The sequence below is a fragment of the Oreochromis niloticus genome, linkage group LG18 (assembly GCF_001858045.2).
Source record: "Oreochromis niloticus isolate F11D_XX linkage group LG18, O_niloticus_UMD_NMBU, whole genome shotgun sequence".
Lineage (NCBI taxonomy): Eukaryota > Metazoa > Chordata > Actinopteri > Cichliformes > Cichlidae > Oreochromis > Oreochromis niloticus.
This window is the reverse complement of record NC_031982.2, coordinates 2,493,547-2,517,671: the sequence shown is the minus strand read 5'-3', so window position 1 is coordinate 2,517,671 and position 24,125 is coordinate 2,493,547. Positions and strand designations below refer to the sequence as shown.

At 39.5% G+C, this 24,125-nt stretch overlaps 2 protein-coding genes and 1 non-coding gene across 4 annotated transcripts; all 3 read right to left on the bottom strand.

Annotated features, from left to right (window-relative positions):
• Window positions 1-618: 618 nt before the first annotated feature.
• trnau1apb (tRNA selenocysteine 1 associated protein 1b) lies at window positions 619-8,925 on the bottom strand. Of its 2 annotated transcripts, none has more exons than XM_025900525.1 (9): window positions 8,555-8,925; window positions 7,625-7,722; window positions 6,837-6,936; window positions 5,982-6,034; window positions 4,559-4,687; window positions 3,976-4,092; window positions 2,282-2,585; window positions 1,737-1,779; window positions 619-1,636 (listed from the first exon to the last, which is right to left on the bottom strand). In XM_025900525.1, exons 1-9 carry the CDS (start codon window positions 8,591-8,593, stop codon window positions 1,500-1,502), a joined length of 1,020 nt encoding a protein of 339 aa, XP_025756310.1. In that variant the 5' UTR covers window positions 8,594-8,925; the 3' UTR covers window positions 619-1,499. The 2 variants fall into 2 exon arrangements, with proteins under 2 accessions (XP_025756310.1, XP_005458016.1); XM_005457959.4 differs by having other exon boundaries at window positions 1,737-1,782; window positions 8,555-8,921.
• A 377-nt stretch (window positions 8,926-9,302) lies between these two features.
• On the bottom strand, window positions 9,303-9,374 carry trnaq-cug (transfer RNA glutamine (anticodon CUG)). The gene has a single exon. It is a non-coding gene; the product is annotated as a tRNA-Gln (tRNA).
• A 4,145-nt stretch (window positions 9,375-13,519) lies between these two features.
• bpnt2 (3'(2'), 5'-bisphosphate nucleotidase 2) lies at window positions 13,520-24,114 on the bottom strand. Its single transcript, XM_005457958.4, has 8 exons — window positions 23,451-24,114; window positions 20,881-20,953; window positions 19,068-19,214; window positions 18,730-18,889; window positions 16,835-16,930; window positions 15,528-15,689; window positions 15,048-15,182; window positions 13,520-14,111 (listed from the first exon to the last, which is right to left on the bottom strand). The coding sequence occupies exons 1-8, from the start codon at window positions 23,591-23,593 to the stop codon at window positions 13,966-13,968; spliced, it is 1,062 nt and encodes a 353-aa protein (XP_005458015.1). The 5' UTR covers window positions 23,594-24,114; the 3' UTR covers window positions 13,520-13,965.
• Window positions 24,115-24,125: the final 11 nt, after the last annotated feature.

Sequence of the window (24,125 nt, the reverse complement as noted above, 5' to 3'; positions counted from 1 at the left end):
AGGTGTGTAAAATTTTTACTCTTACACTTGCTCACTGATAATTTCGCATTTAACCCTTCAAAAATGGTTAATACTGGGTCAAAAAACAAGACAGAACAGAAGAGAGAGATTAGGGCAATTCAGGGTTGCGACTGTGGATCCAAAACAAATGGCAACCTCTGGAGCCAACTCCTATACTCCTCTAGTTAAGTTTCCTTCCTTGTACAGAGGGTACTTTTTTTTTCTAACAGGCCCACCTTGGTTTGTGTGACTCACAGGTGTCCTGACATATCTAAGATTTATTTATATTATGCTTTTTAAGAAAAAAAAATTCACAAAATGCACCTATACAGTTCATAGATGTAGCAACCCAGTAAACTACTATTTATTGATAACTTATCACACCACCCTCTAGTCCAAATACGGTTACCAACACTACAGTAGCCATATTGCTAACATTAAGACTTAAAGCCAGTGGGTAATATCGATGTTCCTACGCCCATCTTTTGTATACAATAAATAGTTTAAGAAGGCAACTGAATGTCTTCTTAACTTATAACAGCATTTTTAATAATGCTGTATATTTTAATACATTCCTTCCAGCATTGGCTGTAAAGACAAACTCTCAAGAGACATTTCCCACCTTAATTCATTTTATTGATAAAACATCTCCAGAAAGAAAATATATACAAAACTTCAGCCATCAAAGAGCAGAAAATAAATGCTGCCTCGAAGTCTGACATCAAATCAGCCGTTAAAGTCCTTACACAGTTTTCACAGCACTCGAACATGTTGGGAGTTTGTCTCGTTCATCTAGCACACAGAAAGATTGTGAGCTTCTTGTTTGAAAAACAGATAACGTTTCCGATTGATGTGTTTTTCTGTAGGGTGTTAACTCAGTTTTCAACTCTTCCTAAATGAGTTCAATAATCTATCAGAAATTTTTTAAAAAGACAGGAATTCCTTCATTTAAAAAAAAAAAAAAAAAAGATGAGAAAGATCGATGTTGTGTATGTACAAAGCAATTCTAACGACCATCCTGGACTCACAGGAAGTACATGACAAAAGACAATAAAGGCATGGTTTTTCATTTTTGTTTGCAGATGTCAATCTCAATGTTGCTGAATGTGCATCTGCTGGTCATTCCATCATCAAATAACTACAGTTTGTTCCTCAGTGGCATAATTCAGTGGTGGTGCATGACACTCAGTCTGCAGTACAACAGCTTCTGAGCGCTGGTCAGCTGCAGCACCTCAGATGATAGAAACTACAGAGCAGCTTCACTGAACAATGACTGACCTGCTGTTTGTTGTTAACATGGTAAATGTTACAGCCAAGTCTGAATATTTTAGGTGTTTAAAGAGGAACGTGTGCGTATTATCAGTCTTAGTGAAAACTGACACAGGAAATGAAAGCTGGCCTCTAGAAGATGTCAGTGTGTTGTTAATATTCTGGGAATAAAAAACAAAAAACTTTTTTTTTTAAATGAAACATTTCAGGAGGGGGTGTGGGAGACATTATCAAGAGAATGAGGGGATGGGGGAGTCAACAGAGTCCAGAGCCTCCCAGTGACAATTCATCATGGCATCGTAGAGCTCCTCACTGCGCTGCATGAAATCTTTGTTCCACAGGTCGACGTCACACTCGGGAATGGGTTCTAGAAAAAAGAAACAACAATGCAAATCCTCACTCTGTGAGTGTCTCCGACATTTCTCTGGATAGATTTTTTTCCCTAATGTTATGTGACTCAGCCTTACCTTCTGCATTATCCTCATCTATGTCTTCAGCCTCCACATGGCTCTGCTGCAGAATGACATCAGGGATTAGAACAACTTTCTCAAACATGGAAATAAATCTGAAAACTGCCTGGATGTGGTAATACATGGCACTAATTAAAACAATATAAACATGGACAGTGTGTCAGCTGTGCTACTTGTACTGTGTGTACACAGTGAACATGTTATAACTGACTCTGACACATCCCTGAATTTTCACTTGGGAGTGAGAGATCAACAGTTTCACGTCTGTACACTTTGTAGTCAGCTAACTCAGCAGTGTCACTTGTCCTGTCTACACTGAAGCTGCTTAGTTCAATTGGCCCATTCTGGGTAAAGCCAGCTGGTGTTTGGATGAATTACTTGCGAGCACTCCATATAACATGATAAATGATGTAAATGAGAATCTTAAACTTTTGGAAGGAAGCTGATTCTGCTTTAGCAAAGGTTAGCAGTTTCTCACGCTTAAAGTCATTTTGCTAAGCTTTGTGTTCCTTTAAGCACTGGTGTGAAAGTGATCCCCTTACCTCTACGGCTCCTGACATGTCTGTGGACATTGGTGGCATCCCCATGGGAGGTGGTGGCATCATGTGACCTGGTGGTGGGTATCCATAGGCTCCGTAGCCGTAGTTGTAGCCACTGTTGTAGCCGCTGCCATAGCCGCTGTTGTAGCCGGTACTGTTGTAGCCACCATACTGGTCGTAGCCCCCCCACTGAGAATAGTAACCCTGGCTTCCACCACTATGGCTACCATAGTAACCAGACTGAGTCTGGTTGTAGTTGCTCTGGTAATTCTGGCCCTGGCCCCCGTGGTAGCTGCTCATCTTCTGGCTGTAAAACAACAAAAGGAACAATTTTTGGTTTGTTTGAAGGTTATCTGATGAAAGATCTTCATGAATGAACATGTCTCAGAGGAGCCTGGATGGATTTAAAGGTGTAGACATATGCTAAAACAGTAAACCGGACTATACTTTTGTTACAGACAAATCAAATATAAATCAGTCATACGGTAATGGTAAAAAGTACACCTAAGTAAGCTTTTGGATATCTATATAATAAACCTAACCTGGTCCTTAGCAGGTGTTAAAGTTTAGGTAAACACTACATCAAACCAGTAACATATGGCATACTACATCATGTCAATTAGCAAAAACAGAGCCAAAATGCAGAAGGTCGGGACTGGCCCCTCCTGGGAAGATGTCTTGAATATTTTAAACTTGTGAATAATCTTTGTCACTGGAGAATGATTGACTTCAGATTGTTTTGAAGTGGCCTTCTAACCTTTCCCAGACTGATGCACAACAATAACTGCTTCCCTAAGACCTTCTTAGGTTTGTGTTAAAACACACATGAACTCTCCAGACCAGCAAACTGCCAAAACATCTGCTTTTACAGAGGTGGTCACACTTAACTACATCTATTTGATTATTATCATAGTTCTTTGTAAATTATGAGAGTATAATATATTGTTGGTCATCTCAGGTTGCATTTACTCATTTTAAGACTTGCTATTATGTTATTATGTCCTAAACCTTGAAATTGAAAGAGGGTCTACTTTCATTTTACATGACTGTATTTTTCCAGTCAGGCTGACTTTGAGGCAGATTGAATTTTAAAGTGTGCATTTTAGTTCGGTCTTCTGGTTACTAAAAGACTATCAAATAAGACCTGATAATAAGAACAACCCCAGGTTTCTCTTTCTCTTGTCCTGCTAGCCCTCAATGAAGCATTCACCAGCACTGACCCTGTGCTACAATCATCCTAGGCTCTGGTCACTCACCTCTTTTCCCTCTCTATGGTTATAAAGCACTCTGCATTTAACAATTGGTCATTATTAAACTGTGACTCTCTTATACAGAATGTCTTTTATCCCACCTCCCACTGCTTTTTTCTCTGTCCCCTCAGTCTAACTGACTGTAGCAGACGGCCCTCCCTGAGCTTGGTTCTGCCAGAGTTCTCCCTCCTCCCTCCTTTCTTCCTGTTAAAAAGGGGGTTTTTCCCTTTCCACTATCACCAAGTGCTTGCTCATAGGGCATCATATGAATGTTGGGGTTTCCTCTCCATCATTGTAGAATACCAATATACAGTCGCTTGTGGTGATTTTTGTTGTGATTTGGAGCCAAGTAAATAAAACTGAGTTCAGGTGAATCCAAACTCCTCTGTCCTATTTTCTTTGGCACTTTCTCTATTCTATTCTCTCTTATCCTTGTCTGGGTCTTACCTCTTTGCTACAGCAATACTGAGCCTGAGTGGCTTTCCTCCCAGCATCGTACCCTGGCACTCCTCGATCGCCTTCTTCTGCTCGCTCTCCTCTCCAAACTTGACAAAGCCGTAGCCTCTGCAAGTCAGAGAACAGTTACGCCTCCTTTGCACCGCCAACGCACACTCCATACTTGGCATTTAATAGCCACTTATAATGAGAAACAGAATATAATGGGTATTATTATGGTAGAACTGAAACTTGTTGTTTTACTTTTAACATGAGGTAGCATCACTTGAATTGTGAGTTGCTCTTGCTTAGCCTATATGGGGAAAACAATAGTTTTAGCATTAAGACGGCAAGAAAACATTTCTTCAGCCTTTTTTTTTTTCCGAAAATAGATGAAGATGCACTGATGGTCAACGTCCATAGCACTGCTATCCAAATCATTATTATAGCACAGAAAACAGAAAAAAAATATTACAGTATACTCTTACAACATTCATACAAGAAGGCAATACATCATACTAAGAAATACAAAATTCACAGTCAAACAGGATAACACTGCTGCTGCTGTCATGTGCACCTCAATGAGCTGATGTACCTTGAGTATCCATACTGGTCGGTGACTACTTTGGCTCCTTTGCATGAAGGGTACTTCTTAAAAACTTGATGCAGCTGGAAGTCATCTATCTCAGAAGCCAAGTCGCCCACGAAAACTGAGAACTCTGGCCTGAGAGAAGCAAGATCAAATATTCTTACTCAGTATGATATACTGATATGTTGACTACTTTAGTCCACATCCCACTTAATAAGGACTTTTATGCAAGTTATCCTTTGTATTTAAACAGGAAGTGTATTGGAAGCTGGACAATTTACGGAACAAATTTGTTCAGTTTTAGATCATCAAAATATAATTGCCCATTTCCTACCTATAATACAATCTGGGTGCCCTCCCATGATGCATGTCACCCTCACCTTTCACTGTTTATACAATAAGGGCCAGAAGTTTATGGACAATAATTTTTTTTGTCATGTTTCTTTCTGCACACCACCACAGTGGATTTTAAATTAAACAGTCAAAATGTGATTGACGTGCAGGCTTTCAGCTTTAATTCAAGGTGTTCAAGTGAAGTGTTGTGAATTACAGCCATTTTACTATAGACCTATAGTATCAACTTTAAAATCCTAGGTGACTTCCTTCTTGACTTATTGCATTCACCATATTTTTTAAAGGGAACCCCGGCTATTAACACATGTCTGCGCTAAAATATGCACTGTGCTTTCAATAACATATATGTGGTATTAAAATACGCCAAATGTTTTCCTTTTAAGCACATTTTACATAAAACCGATTTACCAGTAGGCCGCCATTGTTATTTACTTCTCAATGCACTCTGGGTAGTGACGTCACACGGTTGCACCGCATCGAGTTCACAGTTAGCAACGCACTGGAAATGGCTTCTGTTCAGTCTTTCCAGTTTGAACCAGAGCAAACCGAGAGAGAGGATGAAAATAGTCATTCAGTACTTAATTTAGATGAAGATGAAAACAATCCGTCACACAAGGACGCGACAGTGAGGGAAAACTACTGGTGTCTATGCGGCTACTGGGGTTCCCTTTAACCTCAAGGTCAAGGTCAGAGGCCTTAATTTGAAACTCCTACGGTACTTCGTCCTCAGGTTGGGTGGCCCATGTTGCCTGCCCACCCACCCTGGCAAGGTGATGGCAACACCCCACCAGCCTTTTATGGCTGAGGGTAAAACAAAATAAATCAATAGAAAACTGTTATTGTCCAAAAATGTAGGGACCTGTATGCCACTGCTGCATGTCATTAACTTCAATCTTCTCTCTGTTCTCATTTATTTTTTGCCCCGATTGCCGTCCATCGTCTTCGTTCCTCTTTTCTGTGCCCTCTCTTCCTCCAGCTAGACAAGTTAGCTGGAGGAACTAAATTCTCCAGAAAACTGCCTCCAAAATTTTGGTGTTAAGTAGCAAACAAAGACTGAATGGAAATAAAGCCTTACCCTGCTTCTGGCCGTTTCCCATAGGTGGCATAGTTTAGCTTAAACTTCCGGGGCTGCACAAAGGAAGAGAAAAAACACACACTAAGCTAGGCAGACACACCAAAGACATGTAGTATAGCACTGATATTGCTGGAAATAAAAAGTGGAGTTACTATGGTTGTTATTTGGGTTTACATACCTCCACCACCCAGACCAGCCTTTAGCCCATTCCTCAGTTAGTTCCTACCAGAGACTCTATTCACCAGCTTCAAACAAAGTACATTCATGTACAAGCCTCTTAGCCACCTTCAGCAGCAGATACAGCCCAGTGAACAGGGGAGCCCAGTAGCTTGGCCAGCCCACGGGGCCAAAAGAATTTCAAACCAAGTAGCAAGCAGCTAAAGCTCACAACTTCCCAAACCACTTGGAACTGAAATTTGAAAGCTGGGATGCCTTTTTTGTCTCTCATCACCAGACTTAACTGGACCAGCCGTCTCTGCAGTTAGTACAAGACAGCTGCACTTAACATGATGTTTAACTAGTTTTGCTTCTTGATAAAACTGGTTTAAACTGACAGGGAAATCATCACAGTGACAGCACTAAGAGCAACAAAAATCTGGTGTGTTCACAGAGACAATAACAACGGAATGTTAAACTTACTCCTAAGCACCTAACACTTCTGTGTTTCTGTCCTAACAAAGCAGGACCAAGACTAGTTGAGCTCCACTATCCACAGATCAACAGTTAAGTACTATTTGATAATTCTACTGAAAAAGGAAGGCGGTATTACATGTCAATAATATTTTTGTATTTATGATGAAATAATAATGACAAATAATATATGTGGGTAAATATCAGCTGCACTACAGAACTGACCGGGTTTGATCCAGGAACCAGTTTCCCGTTGAGTCTCTGGACACACCGCTCCACACTCGCTTCATCTGCCAGCTCCACAAAACAGTATCCTGCTGAACCGCTGCACAAGAGAACAGAACCGTTAGCTATTTTTAGCGTTGAACGAGAAAGAGGGGGAAAAAAAAAAACGCAGACAGATCAGGCATAACATTATGACCACTGACATATGAAGTGAATAGCACTCATTATCTTTTCATCATGGCACCTGTTGGTGGGTGATATATTAGGGAGCCAGTGAACATTTTGTCCTCAAAGTTGATGTGGTACAAGCAGGAGAAATGGGCAACGCTAAGAATTTGAGACAGTGGATAAACGCTTTGTGCAATGTTCTGCTGGGAAACTTTGGGTCCTGCCATCCATGTGGATGTCTCTTTGACACTTGCCGCCTATCTAATGAGTGCTTCAGACCATGTGAAACCTTTCATGGTAACTCTTTTTCCTGATGGCTGTGTGGCTCTTTCAGGAGGATAATGCGCCTTGACACAAAGCAAGAGTGGTTCAGGGATGGTTTGAGGAACACAGCAATGAATTTGAGGTGTTCACTTGGCTTCCAAATTCCCCAGATCTCAATCCAATCAAGCATCTGTGGGATGTGCTGGACAAACAAGTCTAAGTTCTGTAAGTTGTGAGGTGTGGCCTCCATCATTTAAACGATCTGTTGGTAACATCTTGGTGCAGATACCACAGCACAACTTCAGGGGTCTAGCAGAGTTAATACATATATATTTAGGCTGATGCATATATCCTACCCTGTTATCCTGTGAGTGATGATCTTGACCCCAAATGGAGATTCTCCCATAGCACTAAAGGCCTGTTTGATGAAGTTCTCATCCATATATGGGTCGAGCTACACAAAAATACAAAGAAAGATCATATGCACCACATTAGGTTCTGTGCAATATAATACAATACATGCTTATGATTTACTGTATGTTATTACGCAGTAATACAGTATAATGCTACAAAGCATGGCTCTTTGTTCTAACTGACACTTGTTTCTACTACAGAATATTTACTAAAAATAACCAAACAAACAGAAATTAAAGCTAACTTTTAGCATTCCTATGTAATTAAGCGGTTTCGAAATCACATGAGAAAATGCACAACTAACTAACATGACTGACAAAAAGCGACACATTTGGGATTTTGATGTCGCCGAAACCCACAGCAAAAGTCGCAATGCACAACCAATAAAACTGATCGATCACCTGTGTGTCTTTAGCACAGACACAGCGCGCCTCCAGACCGAGGTTGTTTTTTTCTTTTTTCAAACTAAAAAAAAAAAGTCCTTTCCTTAACCCTATACCAACTTTGAGTTTAGAGAATAATTTTGTGTGTGGCACTTTTTTACGGCTTAATCTGTTAATCTTTGTTGGCATTATATTTAAACTTTAATGATTAGCTCTCATCACTTGCTAAAGCTCGCTACAATACGAGGAGGAGCCTAGCCACAGACAATAACGTAGACATTAGAGTTGTTTGATGACGTATCGTCGTTAATCGATAATATGTGGTGTTATTGAATTCTGTTACATCAAATCTTTTCAAACTGTGTACACTGGAACACAGTTTAGTCCAACATTTTACAAATAGCTGGGCTAACCTAACTCAACCTAGCTAGCAATCGCCACACATAGCTAAGCTAAAATCACACACAGAAACATGGATTTCAAACATACATCACCCATCCAGAGACTCGTCTGTCTGTTGAACATCATGGATGCGGGATAAGATGGTAGGAGTATATATTCGTGGTACAATAAGCAAATGTTTTGTTAAATATTAATGTTATCTACACGGTCACAATGCACACATCCATTCGTTGTTCCACTTCCGCCTTAGCCAGCAGACGTGTGATCCGGTGTTCTGAGAAACCATCCTACTCTGACAAAACGTCCTACCCGTGTTATAATTTGACCGTGACTTGCGACTAACCCTAACCATAACCTTAAGAAGTATTCTGGATGGGTGAGAGAAAAAAAGAAGTTAATTCGGCGTTGGTGTTGTGCGGATGCGGCGCGTCTGCGCAGAAACGTTGGGTAGGATGTTTGTTCAGGTAGGATGGATTCCCAGAACACCGGTCTTTTCAAATTAAAGGTCTCACTCGAAATTATTGTAGCTCGCGACGCATAGACCATAGGTCGAAATAGTCAGACTTGGGAAATAAGTCAAATTACTAATCCCATAAATACATGTGCCTTGATTAATTTATATTAACATTTGGTAGCATTTCAAGGTCTACATGGTGAAAATAAATATATCAAGGCGTCGGACACCTGTGATATGGACGCATTGCGCAGACCAAAAGTTGGTCCTCATAAAAATATTGTCACACTTTACTCGATGGAATATTTCATATTTTATTTCCACAATTGTCTTTGTTGCAAATCCGTCCAAGTTAACTTAACATACAGCTTAAAAACAACCAGGTTCCACCGAGATTTGAACTCGGATCGCTGGATTCAGAGTCCAGAGTGCTAACCATTACACCATGGAACCAACACGCTTAAAACCACCGATATATTCAAACACTTTTTCTTCTATTTATATATTTTTCTATATCTTTCTCTCTCTCTCTCTCCATCCGGTGACGCTATAAACATGGTAACGGTCATTTGCAGACTTGACTATTCTCCTGCTTATATTTCTCAGCCATTGTGTAAGCATTTGGAGCAGCAGACCTTTCCTGGTGGCTTCTAAAGCAGAGAAGATTCGTACCATGCTAGTGGTCCAAAAATGTCTGGTAAAATACTGGCTGTACATCCTAAATCTCATAATATTTGCTTTCTAGTGTGAAGTTCTTATGTTATTAAAACTCTACAAAAGTGCTATTTTTATATCATGCTTGAACCGTTTCAGTGCTACCATGTGCCTGCTACAGTAATATCAAAGACTATGCAGCCCATTCCTTCATGCACACATATGCTTTATTGAGAATTCACAGCAAAAGAATGATTAATCACTCACAGAGCAACTGTACAACAACCCAATAATCAAACACCTGACAGTAACCCTCAGTTCATAGCCTTTAAATAGCACATCAACTTTCATTAATTGCTTCAGATTTAGTTGTCCACTACCCTTTCATGTAAAAAGCCCCAGACGACACTGGCATAAATATGTCACCCAGCCTCCAAATTCAAAGAAACAGTTTATTATTATTGCCCTTATGTGCTGGTTAGAGGCAGAGTGAGTGGTCAGGTTAACCACCCAACTGATTTGACCTCTGTATGGCTGGAACCAGAACAATTTAAACAGGTGTCAGAAGACACAGTATTTAAAACCAGTAAACTGAAGTGGCTATCAACTCATTGCTACCCCACTCCAATCATAAGTCATTTGTTATTAGTTTTATTTTGAATAAAATGTGAATCCCCTGTCCGAACCAAATGCAAATTGAACCTACTCTTGTTAGAAAGGCAGGCAGATAACCACACAGAATAAAATAAAACAAAACAAAAAACAAAGAAAAACCAAATTCAAGATGAGTAGGCTCTGTCTATATTGTATTCAAATTCCCACCCCTGGTCGGAAGTGTGAACACTGGTTTACATGCATTTCATCTGAAGCCTTGCAGCTGAATACGTCACATCAGAATGTAAGGACTCCGGTAAATTTCCAAAAGTTACATGGCTGCTACTAGTACAATTTGTTAACATTTGGTCAACTGATTATCGTTTCTAAAAGTGTCCGACAGGAGCAGGACATTGCAACTACTAAAGCACCCATACTGGTTCCATTGTGCTCAAGGCTTAAGGAACTGAATACACCATTTAAGCAAAGGTTACAGGTGTCTGTGAGCATGGTACCCCTGTTTAATGTCTAATAATTTTATCCTACAGATTCACTGTAGATTGATTTTCCTAATGAAAACCTGCTGCCTACAAGTGTGTGAGGAGAAGGCAACAAAGGTCTGTAACTCACTTCTATCATAATAATAATAATAATAGTTTTTCATATTTTTCTTATTTAATTCAAAACTTGTCTTGTAGAACCAACAAATTCTAATGGAAATAGCATCACTTGAAGACATTTTCACACATGAAGCTCCAGGGTTTTCTGGTTCCAAACAAACTACATATATAATCACAACTGGTTCACATTCAGTCAAGGCCAAGATATCTGGGAATTTACTTTCCATTTGGGAAGGGAAAAAAGATTTAACACTTGAGTAAATTTAAAAAAAAAAAAAAAAAAAAAAAAAAATCTACTGCAAACTGTATGGAGAAAAAAAATCTTCACCTAAGAAAATCAGCTCAGGATATTTTCCACAGTTGTACCTTATATGTAGCACGCATGTGTTCATGTGTAAAAATGACTTTAGATTTCTTGCAGCTCCTTATGGAGCCACCAGCTTAGAAAACAGTTCTCAGACAAAAGCACAAGGTAAGGCCATGTACAGCACTCACAAAAACACACACACACACACACACACACACACACACACACACAGAAACAGTACCCAAGTACTTGAAAAGTCTCTCTAATCCCTCTTAAACTGCCTACAAAGAATGACCCTTGGTATATCAACCAGTGTTAGCATAGAAACATTCATTGACAGTCTAGTGCAGATCAAACATACTCAAATCAGGTACAATGGAAATTTGTCACACTGTATATACACTTAGCAAACCCAACATCTAACAGCCTTCAAACAGCTGCAGTACCATCAGTCTGTAACAGAACAATCCCACCATTGAACTTTTGACCTCTATCCAAACAAAAAGAACAACCCAAAAGGTCCCAAGTCAAGCTAAAAGGAACAGGTCACTCACAAACTCAAGACACAGACTTGACTTTGTATTTTGCTGGGATTTTTTTCACAATGTAGCATTATTTCACAGTGAAACAGTCCAGCTTCAGGGGCTATAGAAATATCAGACAGACAGTACAGAAAGATTTCAGAGCAGCAAGCAGGAACAGAGGTTCATCAAGCCTGTGACATTTTCAGTATGATGAAGTATTAAGAGAATTAAAAGGCTAATCAAAATTCAAAACCATGCACATAGAGTTAGTGTACAGTTTAGCATCCACCAAATCTGGCACCGGCATTTCAGCAGTTTTTCCCGCCAATTAATTTTCCAAGTGTGTAGACTGCACAGTAGCAGAAATTGTTTTTCAAACTGGAGACGATATACATCAGTCCATCTCGGGTTGTTTTACATACACATCTGTGAAATACATTTCTCTATGAAAGGTTTTTTTAGAAAACTTACATTTAGCTGATGGCAACATGACACCACTGAAACACACGATTGATTTTCTTGTCACAGTCTGCTTTTAAGTTGATGTCAATGAATGTGACTGAGCTTACGTGGTGGGACTTGTACACTGCTCTCGGCAGAGCTGAGAGCCCCTTGCTGTATAATCTGTAGTCTTTAGCTTTGATGCTCTGCTCACGTATGTAAAACGGTGGAGGCAAGGCTGTGTGAAGTAGCTGAGAAGGTGCTGACTGACGTCATACTAAGTCTGACATATGTATTTGCAGGAATCTGAAGATGAATGCAGAAATATAGGAACATTTACATTATTTTAGCTGATTAAAGCTCCCATCACTGAAAGAGAAAGGAAGGAGGAAACACAAAACAAAAACAAATTAATGGCCCTTAAAGATCATACTTTTTCTTTTTTTTTTTTTTTTTAATATGTGGTGTGGAAAAAGTCCCTTTACTGTACACATTTAAAAATAATAATCCAATTTAAATCTGGTATAGTTGTTCAATCTTGCAGTGATATCAGACTCCCATACTCTCTGGGAGTACATATTTGGACTTCACAGAGAGCAAACATCACAACCTGTGTCGAAACGACCAAACCTTCATGCAGCTCTCAGGGTGAACAGAAACAGGCCGTGAGTCACAACATGCAGACTAAAAAGCAGCTTTCAGTGTCCAAGCCCAAAGGTGGTCTATCAGGTCAGGAGCATGTTACATCATCAATTTGTATTTGTCCCAGTATCAGACTGTAAGTAGCCTTTTGATTTTTATAGGAGCAGAAGCAGACATTTTGGACTACACCTTGTGAATTAAATGTGCTGACTGACTCGTGACTGAATATATTTTACAGTGTAGCTGGGATAGGCTGCAGCCCTCCCACGACCCTGACAAGGATAAGTGGAAGAAGATGGATGGATGGGTGTATATATTACAAGAGACCCTGGACTACAGTTTGATAGACCTGTAGCTCAAGTGTGATCAAGAACAGCAAAGTAAACTATTACACCAAGTGAACTGTGGTGTGTTCATATAACATAGGGTGGTTAACCCCATATTACAGTGGTAGTTTATGATATGAAGACACTAGGACATGGTGTATTTGCCCAGTCTCAAATAATAATACTACTACGGTACTACTACTACTACTACTACTACTACTACTACTACTACTTACCTACCTAATGATAATAATAATAATAATAATAATAATAATAATAATAATATATTAATATATTAATAATTAATAATATTAATAATAATATTATAATAATATTATAATTAATTATATTATATTATTATAATATTATAATTAATAATAATATTAATTATTATTATCATTATTATTATTATTATTATAAGCAGGGGGGTTACTAAATGAAATCTTGATGAGTATTCTAGTGTGCTTGCCTGTAACATGTTCTTTTGTTCTTTTGTTGTTCTTGTGTTTTCTTCTGATTGTTGTGATAAAGATGACGAACACCAGAGATGTCCCTCTGTGGGTTTTGCTGCAGTGTTCAGTGTTGTGCTCCTCAGTTTAAGGGGGGGGGTTGTTTTCCACTGTATGTCCTTGTATGCAAGTTCCTGACAAAAGGAAGACATGTCGGTTCTCCAAGCTGCAAGAAAGTATGCTTTCAGAGGAGCGAGTATTCAGAGCCATTGTGCCAGCTGTTGCAGTTTCCAGTCATAGCCAATTTGGCTCCACAGTCCTGCTCTTTTGTCCATGCTGGTAATTGTGACTCCAGTGCAACTTGATGGTAGATGTTTGGTGTCCCATGATGATGAAATCATGCAGGCCTGATTATGTTTCCAGCCCACTCTTGCTAGCTGCTGTGTCACCCTAATCAAACCACCTAAAAACACAATCTCTGTGTGTTTCACTGCTTGTCATTGTCTGTGTTAGCTGGTAGTCTCTCCAGTAAGGCCTTGTGATCTATACCTACACTGGCCACCAGTCCTCCTTCATTTACTGGAGTTCCGCTGTAGTCGATGTTCTCTCCCTTTAGAGTTGTCATGTGGCCCCCTACAATCACAGTGATCACATGATTGAAATGGTCATTGGACAACAATACAGCTGCATTTAGAATTTCATTTCTTTTGAAGTATCTGTTTAGGTGTAGTTAAGCCAAAATGCAGCCTAAGGTAATAACTGTTACTTTCATTAAGGAGGCTGGATGATTGGTTCAGTTTGCTGTTTGGATTATCCAAAACATTATGGACAGTTATTGTTAAGTCTAATTGTTGAATGTTGTCATTGTGTTTCTTAAAATTTGTAAGGTCTTAGTTCAATCTATAGGATCAAGACACTCCTTTGTCTCTGACCACCTCTCCAGCCACTCTGTGCTGGGGGAGGTTTTATTGTAGATACATTCTATCTGGAAGATCTGTTTCTTGTGTTGTAAGCTTCCTGCTCTTATGACCCTTTTGGTGAGCAGGAGGACACACACACACACACGTTCTTGCACATGCATACAGGTGCTTACGAATACACACACATAGTGCCTTGTCTTTTTAACCAAGGGGGGTTTTACAGAGGGGGGTGCTTTTGCTGTATTGTGTATTGTAACTGTCATGTCAATAAATAGCTACGGGGACAGCTTATCTTTGAAGGATTTTGGGCTGGAGACAGGTTAGGAGCGTGAGCTCCGAGAGCTGGTTCTTGACCAAAAACTTCCCTCACTAGCGGGTTGAAGATGTTCTGTTATGTCTTGTTTTCTTCATGAGGAATAAGTCTCTAAACTAGCGGGGCTTGTGGAAACACAGACCCAACAGTTATATGAAAATAGAATAATTTATTAAATCTTTTCAAATGAATCTGGAACCAGATGCTTCTTGACGAGGACTCATGCTTATAGTAGTGATCTTTTTAGCCTCGTCTGAGACGTACCGTCTCACAATGCTCTTGTTAATTTCATGAAGTGGGAAAACAGGACAGGCTGAAAAATCTTTGCTACGTTACCCAGTTCAGTCAGTAGTGCAGCACCAGCACAGATGTCCCACTTCTTAATAAAGGTGGTGTGGACGTAAATATCTGCCTCCTCTATAGTGCTTGTCTCACTTGAATGTGTGTCCAGCAGTGACAGTACTTTGTATCCTGAGAAAGACAGAAATATTAAACCATGTTAGCATCCTCATCCGCCATAGCTGAGGTGTGACATCTTGTACTGATGTTTGAAAGCAGGAAAAAAGACAAATAACAGATCAAAAATTTGAAATTTTAAAAACATAAATTGGGGAAAAAAAAGCAACAAAAAAACCAAACAAACAATAAAAACACACTGTGCAGTGTCTTTTCTTAAATTACAGAAACTAACTAACTGACTGACTGCAACACAGAAAGTCTTGGTGTGAATGGAAAATTGATTTGAAAACTAGACATCTTAAGTGTAATTAAAGCCTTTGACTTTTAAATGTTAAATAAATGTAAAGGCCCACTCACCTGCTCCACCTGCTTCTATGATTGTTGTGCTATTTCCAAAAGCATTCCGAATATAATTTTTAACTTTTCCAGAGTGAGAACGTGATACGATCACTTTCTTAGGGCTGGCGTTGTAGGACGAGCGGCGCTTCACATTTGATCCATGACCTACAACTGCCCAAGCTGAAGGAATGATGAAAAGTACACAGAGAGAGGGAAGAAGCTGTAAATGTCTCTTTTTTCAGAGAGAGAGAGAGAAAAAAAAAAGTCTGTTACAATGAAAAAAAAAAAAAAAAAAAAAAAAAAAAAAAAAAAAAAAAAGGAAAGTGTGCTAATAAATGTAATAAATGTAAAAGCAATTTGGCCCAAAGTTACACAGGCTTTTTGTATGATATGTTCAACTTTTCCAAGTGACTGGCACATGCCAATATGCAGGCGCGTGCAGTGTAATCGTGGTACTCTGAATACAAATAAACAAAACAAGTCTTCTGGATTATTTTGGCTTTAAAATGGTGTATGCTGCTCATTCTATTAGCAGCTGGTGAATGTTTAGAACCTAAAGAGGGAGATCTGTTTTTAGGAGCTGAGACACAAACACAAAGGCTTCAAAATGCAGAGCAAGAAGCCTTTTTTTTTTTTTTTTTTTTTTTAAACGTACAGTGTATGCACAAAGTGTATTGGGTGTTCGGTGCCTCACAGCAAAATAGCCAAACTATTAATGAAGGTGACACCTCGCAGACACCTATCAGATAAAGCTGCCTGTGCCTTCAACCATCAGTCCAAGCAGCCATGCCCCTAATAACGCTAGTCCTTAAGAAAATCCAGAGGGCTGAGCTGTAAAAATATTCAACCCTGTACAGCTGCTGAAGTCAGAAATATCCACTGATAGCACAACAGGTTTTTATACCAGCCTATTAACAAATTCTTTATAGCCAAATTGGACATTTTAACAGGGAAGTCTACAGAGAATGAGGGACTTTTAGAGCCAGCCTCTATTGGCCATGTTCCAAAGGAAGAGGAACAAATGGTTTCCGGCACTTGACATTTGATTAACTGTGTAGCACCAGAATTTGCTGCTTCTGCACTGTAACACAGCAACTGTGACGCAGTTGCGCTTTACAGTTTACTTATTTACCAAGATGACTTCCAAAATGGGAAGAGCAAAAACTTAGAAAAAGAAAACGCCCCTGAAAACTCACCAAGTGATGGACTTGGCCAATCACCCAAGAAGCTGACTCCACTCAACAATGACCTTATATTATTGGACTGGATGTGTAACATTTAAAATGTGGAGCCTTGTTTAATGTGAGAGCTGCTAAAGCACTTACCAGTGAAGCCAGCAAATGGCTGGTGTACAACTCCAATCACAGGTTTACCATCTACAGCCACACACACCATAGTGGTCACATATTTCACCAGATTCTCTGTGGACAGATGAGCAAAGAGGCAGAGTGAGGATAAGACAGAAACGGATAAAAAGACATCTTAATCTAGAATAAAATGAATGAATCACAACAATAATTTATGCTGTTGCTAAAACCCAAAGGGTCCCGTGGCAGTTTAAATGTTTAAGCTTGATATACAAGCGTTTGAAAATGACTCTCTGGCTTTCTAATACTTTTTCACAGAAATGTTCCTTAATAACACAGTTATGGATTCCAGCACACTACAAGTATCACTTTCATATTACATTTGCATGGCACTGAAAGCCTTTCCGCAGCCTTACATGCTACTTCTTAAGAAATCAACATGTTGCTTCAGTTTAGAAGAGCACGTCACTGTGACCGGTGGAAACGTTGGACCTCAGCGACTGATTGTCAGTCACCTAAATCAACTAATCATCTCTAAACACACTTCTGCTTTAATTACCGCCCACTGCACGTTTTTCAAGCGTACAGCAACCAGCATACTAATTTTAAACTAAAGTAGGTCATGTGCACAGCCTGTCATCACCCACAGATACTCAGTATGCGCATAAATAAAGACACGTTCACAGAGTCAGTCTCACAAATACACATCAGCACCCAGCGTGTTCCTCCATCTGGGAGGCTGCCAACGAAACAGACCAACATTTAAACTGTTACCCGGGTGCATTGTGAGAAAGAATACTAATGACTTGATATATTTTACAAATAAATTATTATTCAATTTTAATCTAATTTTAATATAAATTCAACTATTCATTTATATTAAAACGAGAATACAGCGGAGTTTCTCCTGCTCTTTATTAATAAAGAGGTCAATCGTTGTTATGTAACACTGTATTATATAACAATACTGACTGTAAAGACATTTTATCGAGATATATTTTTCTTTATTTAACAAATAATGAGCTTTAAAAAAAAAACACACCTCAGTTGTGCAATTCTGAGCAGATTCTGATGTCCAATGGCCTTTTTTGTGTCAAGGAAACAAACAGATCTTTACTGAACTTGTGTAACTGGATTTCTTTTAATCATTTTCCCACAAATGATTTTATACAGTACTGTGCAAACGACTTGAGCAATCCCTTATTTATTTGTCTTATGTTCTCTTGTCCTCCACTTGTCCACACCATGCCAAAATACACCACGTTTCCAGCTAACAGCACTTTCAGAATCACCTTTTTGGTGCAGAAATACTATTAAATGCCTATGAAAATATATTTAGTATTTTTGCAGATTCAATTCAAGAAATGGGAATTAATTACATGTTTTCGAGACAGGGTCACTGCACCGAGCGCTCCAATTACCACGGAGTACTGTTGCCTTCACCCTCCACATCTTCTCGAGCCCTTCTCCCAATATTTCTCGAGCGTCTCGTGTTCCTTCTTCCTGATGTTGCTGTCATTCAGTATTGCTACATCTATCACTACAGCCGTCTTCCTCTGCTTGTCCACCACTACTATGTCCGGTTGGTTAGCCATCAACAGTTTGCCTATCTGTATCTGGAAGTCCCACAGGATCTTAGCTCAGTCATGCTCAACCACCCTAGAGTGCGTGTCCCATTTTGAACAGAATAAAGGGACACACACAAATGCTCTATAGTCTATTGTATCTTTTTTGTTTTGTTTTGTTTTGAAAATGGGAGATTTGACATCATCAAACATCATACATAAAATAAAAAAAACCTCACTGAGAGCACACAAGCTCCCACTATTAGGTGAATATACTATTCTCCTGTGGATCTTCAAATATGATATTAGTATGAGATGAGGCTGGCTGAACGTCAGTGATATGCACACCTGTATATTCCTGTGTCGCATCTAGGGGATCGATCCACACAGTAATGCTCTCAACAGGAACTTCACTGCTCCCCTTAAACTTCTCACTTATTGTACCTGGAATGTTCTGGCTCCATCGTATTGAATTATCTTCCACGTTGTCGTGTTCTTCACTGTTCACCTAAAAACAAACAAAGAGAGGGAGATTAGTCCCAGTTTGTGATTTAACTCCCAGATTTGTGGAGCCGCTTATAAATGAGAGCCCTCACCTGCCAACAAATACAAGGCAAGATAATTTGTGTTTTCCCAGGAGATTTCAAAATAAGGCAGCATGCAGAAGTAAAGAAATCTGGGCTCACCATAAGTTCAGGGAATGTGTTCTTTAGCAGGTAAAACATCTTCCTGTGAGACTGCAGGTCCCCCATAGTGAGTGGATCGTTAGCTCCTTCCTTTGTTTTGCCCTTTGATTTCTCCTGCAGGACATTTTCGTCACGCACCTGCTTTACCTAGGGAGATTTACACAACAAAACAAAGCTCACATTTTCACCAGCTAATGATGGCTGTGTGTGGCTTACTTTTCTCTATAAATTCATTTATTATCCAGTAGGGCTGCCACAAACGCTTATTTTGATAGTCGACTAGTCACCGATTATTTTTGCGATTAGTTGACTAATCAGATCATGCATCCACTGGACGTAAAACGTACAGCTTATTGCACCAGCATGCATCTGCTCTTAAATAACTATCATTAGCTTACAGCTTTAAGTGTTTAAGGTATGTGCTAACTAAAAATAAAGACAAGATGATAATTTATAAAATTTTAATGAAATCTGCAGATTGTTTCGGTGGAGTTTAATAAACTCAGCCGTCTGCTCCTTGCTATCTAAAATATAACAGGACACCGAAGTATATTCTCAAGCATCTCACACTTCTGATAATCAGTTGTCTGCTTGACGTTTATTCAGCTGTGTAAAACTATAACTTTAATCTCAGCCAAACCGATTTACCCAGGAACAAATAAAATACTAAAAAAAGCCAAACAATAACATTTTTAAGTTATCTAAGTGACTAATATATCATGTTTAACCTGAGTAGTGAAAGACGGCGGTTTTTGCCCGGAGTTCTCACTGGCTCTAGTGAGCCTAGAACCCCGGCTAGCTATCGAGCTGGTGGGTAACAGATGTCTCCGAAAACGTCTGAGCGCTATGTGGTGTCTTGATAAACTGAGCAGATATTGGAAGTTTACACAGCTACATTCTCGCCTGAAAACATGTTAAACGTTTATTTTGTGACCCAGAAAGAATAATAAGAGTAATATTAAAACTAACTAGCTGCCGCCATTGTTGGAAACTGAGCAAGGCCGCGCTGTGAATTCTGGGACACAGCTTCTTCTTCTTCTTTTGCCTTTAACGGCAGCTGGCATCCTTGTACATGCAGTGCTGCTATCTTCTGTTTCAGTCCGTTATTACACTCTCAAATCCTACTACTTATTCCTGCGTCTTTTGTGATCTTACAAAGCTTCAAACGATGCGTCGACTATTAAATTAGTCGTCGACGATTTTGATAGTCGACGTAATCGTGACTAGTCGACTGATGCATTGAGTTTTTCCTTTCCAGTCACCTTTCTCACTCACTATGTGTTAATAGACCTCCCTGCATTGAATCATATCTGTTATTAATCTCTGTCTCTCTTCCACAGCATGTCTTTATCCTGTCTTCCTTCTCTCACCCCAACCGGTCACAGCAGATGGCCCCGCCCCTCCCTGAGCCTGGTTCTGCCGGAGGTTTCTTCCTGTTAAAAGGGAGTTTTTCTTTCCCACTGTCGCCAAAGTGCTTGCTCAAAGGGGGTCATATGATTGTTGGGTTTTTATCTGTATCTACTGTACAATATAAAGCGCCTTGAGGCGACTGCTGTTGTGATTTGGCGCTATATAAATAAAATTGAATTGAATTGAATAGTCGACTAATCGTGGCAGCCCTATTATCCAGTTTATTCTACACTCTGCAGATGGTTTGCTCGATATCTGTGAAGGAGTTGTTTGGAAAGGTTTTTTTCTTTTGAAACATAAAAACATCAATATTTAACTACAATCAGAGATTGACACGAATTTGTCAATGGTGAGAAATTTTTATTTTCAGTCATATGGGGCCTAAGTAAAACTGAACTCTTACCTCTTTGCCACCGAGTTCTGCTGCCTCCACTGAGACAGCCAGCAGGTCCCTCAAATCCACTGTTCTTCTCTGCCTACATGGATAAATGGACAAAACAAGGATCGTTAGCTTCCCAATGAAACCGCTTCAACTTCTCTTCACAGCTAACCTGCTGAAACTGTATGAGCCTTATCAGGTTTTATATGATGCTAGAATTTCAAACTCAATAATATTTAGTAGTACTTTTGATACCATGGGGAAAGTTTTGAGCTCATCTTGAAGTAATAGCAGTAATGACAAATAAGTCATTTCTTGACAAAGTAAACTTGTTAATTTTTTTAATCAAATTTTCCCAGTTACAGGTTAGTTTTACTCAGCTACGTATTTAGGATCAAGTTTGGAGGTTTTAATCATTTCATTACAGATCATGACAGTAAATTATATTTTAGAACCTACTAATAAACAAAGGGTACAGCAAACAATACAATACCTAACACATCCAAGTAATTTAATTATTATAAAAGAGCAGCATTATGAAAATATTAAAAATGAACTTTGGATAAAGTGAGCTTATGCTAAAATAAAGACAATTGAACAAAAAAAGAAAAGAAAAGTGTTTACACTGCTCTGCCTCAGTCGCAGCTCTTCAGGCCTCAAACAGTCTGATTTGACTGCTCTGTTCTGGATTTCACTCTTTAGTCCTCCACACAGCCAGCCATGTATCCGCTATACCACAGCTCAATAATCCATATGCAAACCATTCAGCCTGCAATATTTATTGTTCTTTTGTCCAACTACAGTCTGGTAGCCACTACCTTAATGACAATGGTTAATGTTGCTATCGGGTAATCGCTGATAAAAATTCACACACACACCAGCCAGGTTGACATTTCTGGTAACTATTTAATAATTCAATGTTGCTGAAATGGGAGCTTGAATGACCTCTGACATTTCACTCCTTTTCAGTCCAGTACTTGAACCTGATCATTGTGAGATTAATATATTTCTTTCTTTCTTAAACCACTTAACACTGACATATAAATCATTCACACACAAAAAAGGCATCTAGCTCAAGTGATGCGCCAGCGTTCTGTCTAAACATTAGGGACAACTTAGCAAAGAGCCAATTTTAAATCAAACTTTGTAATTCAAACTTTTTGGAATTACACAAACATGTTTTTGTTGTATGTTTGCATGTTTCAATAAACTGCTGCAGCTATTTCACATTTTTATAGTAAGAAATAAAGGCTGGATCAAGACTTTTGCACAGTACTAAATGTTATTCTTCATTTTCTGGCTGGTCTTGTCAATAAAGAACTACAATAGGACAGTAGAGATCACTGAAAAGACAAAGAATGACATAGCTTTATCTCAGTGTTGTGATTACAGGTGTGGGTATTTGGCCAAAGATTTTGAGATTTTAAAATGGGCTGAGGCAGTGTTTAGTTTGGGAGGCTGTCACAGAACTACATCGAGGCTAGTCCTAGACATTTTTTTAAGAAAAACATACCAGCGCTATCACAGTATTCACAAAACCCACACCGATTACAAACCTCTTAACTAAAGCCAGTTCTCGCTCTCAATAATCTTTTTTCCTAAATTACACAGAGTAGTTTAGAAAGGCATATTCATTCTGCAGGACAACAAACCCAACTGCACAGTCAGAGTCATTCAGAGTCAAGTTCAGTCATTCAGGGCTGCATGAAGCGACAGACTTGAGAAGAACTAAATCCACTGAAACTGTGGCAAGTTATTTCCTTAAATTATTGAAAAATAAAGACAATTATATTTTTAACAGTATCCTTACTTTAATTTTACTGCCTGAAACTGCCAAGTGTTACATATAATGTAAGAGTGATATGAGCCTGTGTTTCAGATTACCTGGTGACAGTATAAAGTGTATGCTGCAGTTGGTACCTCACTATCTGTTCTCAGAGTGGATGTTAGTGTGCTCCCTGTATGCTGCCAGCAGGGCAGTCCAACCAGATTAACCTGTCACATATGTGCACCTTCTTCATTCGGACCAGATTTCAGCTCAACCTTGAAGATTAACATCAGAGTTTGAGTTACAATTACATCAGTTAATCAATATTAATATGCAACGACATCATCTGCCAGAAGGTGTTAATAGGTTCCTTTCTAAGAAACCTTACAGGTAGTTTCTTTGTAAGGGAACGGTACATAAAAGCACTGACACCTGCAGACGCTATGTATGATGTATTGTGCATGGTGCAGACATGTGACGGGTTGATCTGGTTGGACTGCCCCGCTGGCAGCATACCAGGAGCGGACTAACATCCGCTCCGAGTACAGATAGTATAAAGTGTATGCTGCAGTTGTAGGGCTCACTATCAGCAGATCACATAAGAATGTGTGAGAATAAGAACGACAGGGAGAGAATTTACTGAACTTTGGCGAAATTACGAACACGCATCAGCGCAGTTCTTTAGCGTCATACTCTTCTTTTATTATCAAAGAATTGTGTCAGCTGACAAGAAAATAAATGCATTTTAGAGACATGTACATGAGAATAAATCCACAGACAGACACTCTACGAGCAGTGACAAGTTTTGTCACGTTGTACCACTTACTGTGTTGAGAGGGGAGTCTGGGACCTGAAGGCAGCCAGGCGGCTGGAGATGACCCCGGAATACAAGTGGTAGATGACACCGACTCCAAGGAGACAGAACACCGCTACACCAAGCGGTGACAACCGGATACCCATCGGAGCCATGGCTACACGGAGCGTTTTTTCGGTTTTGTCGCTGCAAAATGATTACTCAAATCCAAAATAAAAGCACACAAGTGCTTACAGGAGCGACAGAGAAGCTAGCTGACGTGGCTGTCCCCCGCCGCCAAACAGTCACGAAAACCTAGATCCGCGTTGCCTCACAACTGGCAGCTAATCTTCTGATAAACACCTCGACTGTGCAAAAGCAAAGGTGCGAAACAGGCTGTCAAATAACCCAACACACTGGCTATTTTTTAGCAGTTGACTAGCCGTTTAGCATCGTCCGACACGTCTGAGAGAATTCACCCAAAAACGAGGCCACCGCTCCCATTTAGAACGACATTCCGATTCGTGGACAGTTCCGCCGCTCCTGGTTCTCGCTGTTAACTAACTGAAACGAGCCAAGTGTTCACTGGCGTAAAAGGCACAGCAGAACAAACACACCTCTGTTCACTCATTTTCCCTATGTACCTACAGATGTCACGACTGCTCACTTCCCTTCCGGGTTATCGCTGCTGTCGTCATTGGCTGTTGG